Source organism: Anomaloglossus baeobatrachus, chromosome 5 (genome assembly GCF_048569485.1).
Source record: "Anomaloglossus baeobatrachus isolate aAnoBae1 chromosome 5, aAnoBae1.hap1, whole genome shotgun sequence".
Taxonomy (NCBI): domain Eukaryota; kingdom Metazoa; phylum Chordata; class Amphibia; order Anura; family Aromobatidae; genus Anomaloglossus; species Anomaloglossus baeobatrachus.
In genome coordinates, this window is record NC_134357.1 from 580,442,688 (window position 1) to 580,451,271 (window position 8,584).

The following is an 8,584-nucleotide window of genomic DNA, read 5'->3' on the forward strand; positions in this document are numbered from 1 at the left end:
ATTGTACAACTAATTGCAACGTGTAAAGCAGGCTTAAGATACAGTGTGATTCAATTCTCCCCCCACTATTTTTGTGTCAAATGTCTACAGCTGTGCCTCAACTCCAGAGGTTCTGAGGCAAAATCATCACATCTAAACAACAGAAAGCCAGGCATGAAGAATATATATTTACAAGTATTTATTAACAAAACAACAAGTTTTGAAATGCAATTATATACAATGGGATATACTTCACTACTCACGCTTCAAAATTCACTGCTCCTCACTCCCATAATCGCGTCTACCTCTGAGCACTGAAGCCGGCATCGAGGGGTGGGTAGAATTGTGTGTGGGGAGCAGTGAATATTCATCCTCTTTAATAGCATGCACACATGATCACCCAGCCGCCAACTTAATGCTGCAGCTGGGTGATCACGCGTGTCTGCTATTAGAGAATGAATATTCACTACTCCCCAAGTCCATAATCCCAGGTATGGGGAGCAGTGAATATTTCGGGAGCTGATGTACGCGTGTAACTGCAGGTGCATGACAGTGACGTCATGCGATGCGCCGCTTCCACACTGAATTCACTTGCCGTCAAAGACGAGACCGCACACTGGGGGAGCAGAGGGATGATGAGTATAATCATTTTTTTTTATGTTTGCAGCGTGATGAGGGATATATATACCAGGATGACGGCAGAAGCAGACACATCATTGGTGCAACCTGCATCCCAAGAAGTAAGGGGGCCCATTTTAACCTGTAAATACCAAGATGGGGAACATATATACGAGGATAAAAGATATATTCCAGAATGGGCCCAGGATGGGGATCATATACACCAGGATGAGTCCAGGATGAAGGCCATATATACCATGATGATTGCCATATATACCAGGATGAGAGCCATATATACCAGGATAGGGATCATACTGTATATACCAGGATGAGCCCAGGATGCGAGCCATATACACCAGGATAGGACAAATATAGGGAACATATTTACCAGGAAGAACGACATATACACCAGAATGATCGACATATATAACTGAAAGGGGCCCAGGATGGGGGACACTAATACAGAATTGGTGTATATTGCCCCCATAACAGTGTTAGCAGCACATTTTCCCCCATAAGTGCGTAATGACTACATTTTTTACTACAATATTTTTCCCTATTTTCCTCCACTAAAACCTAGGTGCAGCTTATGGTCATAATAATACAGTAAGTTTAAAAAGAAAGAAAATGGTGCTTTCCCTGACCAATTCTTAGTGGAGCAATTGATTTTTGGATAAAACCCATTGAATCACGGTACATCATGATGATTTCTCCTATGTGACTCATCTCACAACAGGACCTGATTATTGATAAAAATATCTGCAAAATTCTGAATACAAAAATGGCTCCTCTACTGTGTGGGTTTTCTCATAGTCGACAAGAATTGATTTACCAGTTAAACATTTCAATTATTCACAACATGAAAAAGGTTTATTTCCTGTGCAGCCTCTTCACATGTTTAACAAGATCTGATTTCTGAGAAAAACATTTCCCACATTCAGAACATAAAAATGGTTTATCTCCTGTGTGAACCTTTTCATGGTCAAAAAGAGATGATTTCCTAGTAAAACATTTACCACATTCCAGGCATGAAAATGGCTTCTCTCCTGTGTGAGATCTTTGATGCGTAACAAGATGTGAGCTTAGAATAAAACATTTCCCACATTCTAAACATGAAAATGGCTTCTCCCCTGTGTGAGATCTTTGATGCTCAACAAGGTATGATTTCTGGTAAAAATATCTCCCACATTCTGAACATAAAAATGGCTTCTCCCCTGTGTGATATTTTTGATGCCTAACAAGTTGTGACTTCTCGTAAAAACATTTCCCACACTCTAAACATAAAAATGGCTTCTCCCCTGTGTGAGATCTTTGATGCTTAACAAGTTTTGATTTCTGGTTAAAACATTTCCCACATTCTGAACATAAAAATGGCTTCTCCCCTGTGTGAATTCTTTGATGCCTAACAAGTTCTGATTTAGGGTTAAAACATTTCCCACATTCTGAACATGAAAATGGCTTCGCCCCTGTGTGATTTTTCTGATGCCTAACAAGTTCTGATTTCTGAATAAAACATTTCTCACACTCTGAACATGAAAATGGCTTCTCCCCTGTGTGAGTTTTCAGATGTCTAACAAGTTCTGATTTCCGAACAAAAGATTTCTCACACTCTGAACAAGACAATGGCTTCTCCCCTGTGTGATATTTTTTATGATAAATAAGGTTTGATTTTCGAGCAAAACATTTCCCACACTCTGAACATGAAAATGGCTTCTCCCCTGTGTGAGTTTTCAGATGTCTAACAAGTTCTGATTTCCGAACAAAAGATTTCTCACACTCTGAACAAGACAATGGCTTCTCCCCTGTGTGATATTTTTGATGATAAATAAGGTTTGATTTTCGAGCAAAACATTTCTCACATTCTGGGCATGAAAAGGGTTTCTCCCTTGTAGGAGCGGTTTCATGTTCCATATCACTTCTGTAACTTTTATTTTGCTTACAATTCTGTGATAAATCGGAATTTTGGACTTGTTTGAAAAGATCATGTGATAAAGCTTTCCGAGGAAGGACTGGAGGTATATCTGGGACAGCAGCATGCTCTTCATATGTATCATGTGTGATACTGTCATCATCTGTTATAAATTCTGAAGATATTAGATTTCCATCTGAACCCCCAATACAGTCATCTGCTAAAAATAAACACAATGTTATTATTTTTAATGATATTATCTCGAAAGTACATTTATTTTTTTAAACCATAACATCAGAAATTAAAATGAGGAAAAAATGTATTCTGAATCTGTTTTCCAATTTCAACATCTAAGAGCTACATCTTCGTTAATTTGAATCTCCCATTCCTAGCACCAGTTCTCTGGAATGTGCTGCAGTAAATAATGTTATGGATTATCACAATGTGACTGCAGGATAATCAGGGACAGGTGGCTCCTATACTGTCCCTCATGCTAGGAGACCTTAAGCTATTCCTAACCTCTGGATTACCACTGAAGTTGGACATGGCGGAGTCCCATGCCTTACTACTCCCCTGACCAGATCAAATATGTTATAGCCCTGGGGAAGGAAGGGGCAGGAATATGATGGAAACATAGATTAAGACAGATGGGACACATTGCAAACTCACAGAAATAAGCAGTGAGGGACTAAGGAGAAAAGCAAGAGCAGGAAGGCAGCAACAAAAAGACAAAAAGGGTTAACACCACAACAGCTCACAGCAATAATACACAACAACCACCAGTATGTCTGGAGAATAACTCTTGCTAGCCTGCCCAAGCCTGTGGTTCGACGTAAAAGCAGGTAGCAGGGTCTTGCGGGCTGTGCAGATAACCATTAGGGCTCCAGTTCATCAAGACCAGAGATGGACACTGAAAAATGATGTTAGGGACTAGAGTAAGATTTCTGGCATAGCAAATGCCCCAGTTTGTTACGAATTAAAGAAGCCGTGGCATCACACCCTTCTTCTGGTCATGCTCTGCCTATTTTGACAAAGCTGGTTAAAACTGGCGTGAACACACACAGACACCAGCCTGTCGCCTTTTCAGCTTTAGACTTCTGTAAATAAGAGATCTTTGGTCACATGACATGTTGTCAAAAACGTCCTTAAGCAGTCCTAAAATCGACATATAAACACTGGGGCCCTTAGGAGAATGGGGGCCCTTTGAAATTGTCCAGTTTGCTCTCTCTTTCCCCTAATGCCAGTCCTGCATGCCAGCCTGTCTTTTGTTCAGTTCTTTTAGACTCCTGCAATTAAGAGACCTTTGGTTACATCATGTCACATGACTTTGAAATCATCAAAGGTCCTTAAACAATCAACCTTAGAATACAACTGATGGGGTCACTAAGAGAGTGGGGTTCCAGTGAAATTGCGCAATTTGACTCCTCCCAATGTTGGCTCTGACTGTAACTAGGGCTTATTTTTGGAGTAGGGCTTATATTTCAAGCATTCTCCAAAAATCCCATAAAATCATGCTAGGTCTTATTTTTGGTGTAGGTCGTATTTTCAGGGAAACAGAGTATTCGTGAACTCTCTGCAGGTCTTTGAGTTGCCTTCATAACAACATAGAGAAGGCACTAGAAACAAACAGCAGAAGAAGCAGAAGCAAAGAAAATACAGCTGAAAAAACCCAGAGCAGAAAGCCTAAAAATGTAAACACAAAATTAGTGCAGAAAGTACATGAGTAGATATCTCTTACTGGATAGAGCTGGAGGAAACACATCCTGAGGAACATCGGGATCTTCTTGTATACAGTCCTGTGGGAGAAGAGGACGGGGACATCTCTCTGGTGTTGTCCTCTTACTGGATAGAACTGGAGGAGACACATACAGGGACTGAATTCATTCCTTACATACAGATAATTATAGGCCGTGTGTATTTAGTCCTGTCTATTACCTGGTGATGTGAGGGGCTGGGGAACCTCCATCATGACGTCCTTGTACAGATCTTTGTGTCCTTCTAAATACTCCCACTCCTCCATGGAGAAATAGACGGTGACGTCCTGACACCTTATAGGAACCGGACACATAGAATGATACCGTCACCCCCGATCCCTTCATAGCGTTACTGTATAATGTCCCAGCAGTGTCACCTCTCCAGTCAGCAGCTCAATCATCTTGTAGGTGAGGTCTAGGATCTTCTGGTCATTGATGTCCTCATGTATCGGGGGGTGAGGTGGAGGCCCCATGATTGGGCTTGGGGGTCTTCCCCATCCCTCAGACACAGGGGCCTGACAGCGCTCACTAGAGGTCTTCTTCACTACTGTGTAGTCCTGGTTATGGACTTTAACCCCTTAACGACTGCAGTAAAATTATGTCCTAGCGGTCATAGTGTTTATTCCCTCTCGCTGCTGCCGGCGGAGATAGGCGCACACCTCAGCTGATTTGTACAGCTGAGATGTGTGCCTAGCAGGTACGAGCAGATCCGCGATCTGCCCGTGCCTGTTAACCCCTTAAATTGCGCTGTCAAAATATGACAGTGCCAGTATAATCGCAATTGCCATAAAACTTTACTCATAGGCCTCCACCGGAAGTCACGTGCCATGATCACGTGGATCCAATGGTTGTCATGGTGGTACATAAAATGACTCCTGTAGCCCCCATGACTTAGGTCCTGTAACAAGCAGCCAGGTACTGCAGGTTACAGGAGATGAGTATTTTTCCTGATCTGACCAGTGCTGCTCTGATCTGGATAAATGAATGAGCGATCAGACTGCTGATCCTTATAGCCCCCTAGGAGAACTAGTAAAATAAAAAAAAAGTAAAAAAAAGTTTTCAAAAATTAAAAAAAAAAAAAACCTATAAGTTCAAATCACGCTCCTTTCACCCCATTGACAATGAAAGGGTTAAAAAAATAAAAATATACACACATTTGGTATCGCCGCGTTCAAAAATACCTGATCTATCAAAATATAAAACCAATTAATCTGATTGCTAAACGACATAGCGGCAAAAAAATGCTAAACGCCAAAATTACGTTTTTTGGTCGCAGTAAATTTTGCGCAAAATGCGATAACAAGCAATCAAACTGTAGTATCTGCGCAAAAAACGGTACCATTAAAATCTTGAGTTTGAGACACAAAAAATAAGCCGTCACTGAGCCATAGATCATGTGAACGCTACGGGTTACAGAAAATGGCGCAAAATGTACGCCACTTTTTTGGACAAACTTCTGATTTTTTTTAACCCCTTAGAGAAAAGTAAACCTATTCATGTTTGATGTTTACGAATATGTACCGACCTCAGGCATCACACCCACACATCAGTTTTACTATATAGTGAACATAGAGAATAAAATATCTCAAAAACAATTGTGCAATCACACTTTTTTTGCAATTTTTCTGCATTTGGAATTTTTTTGCCGTTTCCCAGTACACTATATGGTAAAACTCATGGTTTCATTTAAATGTACAACTTGCCCTTATATTGCAAAATTGACTTAAAAGTAAAAAAAAGTTATGGCTATCAGAAGAAGGGGAGAGATAAAAAACAATAAAAACCCCCGGGGGTGAAGGGGTTAAATATCGGAACCATCTGACTCCTACTCTGCAGTGATGTTCTACAATGTCATTACATAGCAGTGCATCTATACGCAAACATGTAGCAACGGAGAGGAAATCCGTCCATCTCTACATAAGGCACCAACGGTTTATTACTGCCTCTGCCTTCTCTGTCACTGTATACACAACTCTGCGGAGCAATGCAGCAGGAATGGTGAGGGACCCGACAGCGGCACAAATCTCTGTGTGAGAGCCCATCCACCATCGGTACTTGCCAACTGTAATTGTTTAGGGTCTGCTAAGTGCGGTTTTTGTTTTGGGGGGGGATCAGTCTGCTTTCTTTTGGGGATGTCTGCTTTCTTTGATGACGAGTCCTGCTGTATTCTTTAACTTTTTTAGATGCTTGGACACTTCCCTATGGAAACTAGGGCTTATTTTTAGAGTAGGGCTTATATTTTAATTACAGTATAGTAAAAAAAAGCCCTAAAAATCCTACTAGGGCTTATTTTCCAGGTAGGTCTTATTTTCAAGGTGGAAAGAGCCGACGGTGCTTCCTCCCCCATACGCAGAGGCCATGTGGTCACTGCTAAGAAGTAAATTAAAAATACTTAAATACGGAACTGCCCCCCCCCCGCCTCCCTCTCCTTGGAATATGTGAAATATAGGAAAATGCCACTGTGAATCCAAATCTCTGTTATTAGCTCCGACCTGGTAAAAATCAGCCATATATACAAAATAATGTGTTACAAAATAGCTAAGAAATATTTACATGAGGTCATAAACATATAATATGACAGTGTCCGGCTTTCAGTGATAGGGATGGCCCCGATGAGGTTTTAGTCATTGCTCAGTATACAGTGATCAGTGGTTGTATACGTGCTCTCACCACTGACTGACAGCAGGTTGTAATGCTGAGCGGCTGTCAGTCACTGCGGGGGGCAGGGTATATATGTGGTAATAACAGACATTTCCCTTATTTTCCCACCAGTATCACTCGACATCAGCAATAAAAACTCGATGCTGAAGTTGGTTTCTTATTTGAATTTTTTTCTGTTTTTCTTTTTACAGATTTAACAACAAACGTAAAATAAAGCGGAAAAAAATGATTTATCTCCCACCTGGTATAATTAATCATGTCAGATGGGAGATAAGTCGCCTCCCTGGTGCCCGATGTGGCCAAAGTGCCCCCTAGTCCCACTCAACCCCATGATCTAAAATGGCCGCCGCGCACGCTGCGCTCATCCTCCTCCTCTGAGTTCTGTCGCATCTGACATGTCAGATGTGACATCAAAGTTCTCCCCAGATCCAGCCAGGTCACCCCCTGTCAATCCCCGGTCTCTCGTTACCTCCTGCAGCGACGATCCCTTCTCCTCCTTCTAAAAAGATGTGCAGAATCGCTCTCAGCTGGCTCCCTGCTAGTAGTGACACTGAGCTTACTGCAGCTCACACTGTCATGCTGCGGACCCAGGGAGTGTGAGTGCAGCATCACTGCACCCACACTCCTCTCAAGGGAGATATGTTCTCTGAGTGTGCACCCTATATTCTGGATTTTCGTCATTGGATTTCCAAAATGGATTACGGCAGACCGGATTTTTTTTTCTTTTCAATAAATTGGTGAAAGAGGGAATGTGTTGGGGAGAGTTTTTTCAAATACATTTTTTTTTGTCTTTTTTTTATAACTGACTAGGTTAGTGATGGCGGGTATCTGATAGCCGCCATGATATCATTAACCCCAACCCCATCAACACCATTTATTACCCCATTTGCCACTGCTTCAGGGCAACGAGAAGAGTCAGGGCAAATTACCAGGATTAGTGCATCTAATGGTTGCGCCACTTCTGGGGTGACTGCGGCCTGCTATTTTTAGGTTGGGAAGGGCCAAATAACCATGGTCCTTCCCACCCTGAGAATACCAAGACCACAGCTGTCCACTTTACCTTGGCTGGAAATCCAATTTGGGGGGAACCCCACCTTTTTTTTTTTTTTTAATTATTGATAAATAATTTAAGAAAAACAGCATGGGTAGACCTCCAGTTTGGATTACCAGCCAAGGTGAAGTTGCCAGCTGTGGTCTGCAGCTGTCTGCTTTACCCTAGCTATTTTTTTAATTTATTTTTTGGGGCTAACTATAAGGCAAAACACCCTTTAGTGCCACATGAATGTTACTAAAGGGTGTCAGCTTAGAATATGCAGGGGGTAGGACATTATATATGCGTTTGACGTCTATTTAGCTAGCCATCTATCCATTCATCCAACCAATCCTAGCTTCTTAGGCTGTGTGCCCACGATCAGGATTTATAGCGGTTTGGTCGCAGAGTGTTTTGACTGCGATGTTGTGCAGTACAAGCACAGTAGCGGGATGTTTAGAAATCTCCTGCCCACTGTGCTTCTTTTCTCTGCAGCATAAAGTGACCAGCGGCGCGGCTTCCTGAGACGCAGGATTTCAGTTTATGCTGTGAAGATGAGAGTGTTCTTTGCAGGGTTCCATAATAAAGTCCGCAGCGGCTTGAACCCAAAACGTGGGCACGGGCAACTGAATT

The 8,584-nt window shown here is 41.9% G+C and overlaps 1 protein-coding gene across 1 annotated transcript; it reads right to left on the reverse strand.

Annotated features, from left to right (window-relative positions):
* Positions 1-255: 255 nt before the first annotated feature.
* On the reverse strand, positions 256-5,089 carry LOC142313122 (uncharacterized). The gene is made up of 3 exons (XM_075352108.1): positions 5,059-5,089; positions 4,245-4,358; positions 256-2,726 (listed from the first exon to the last, which is right to left on the reverse strand). Exons 1-3 carry the CDS (start codon positions 5,087-5,089, stop codon positions 1,468-1,470), a joined length of 1,404 nt encoding a protein of 467 aa, XP_075208223.1. The 3' UTR covers positions 256-1,467.
* Positions 5,090-8,584: the final 3,495 nt, after the last annotated feature.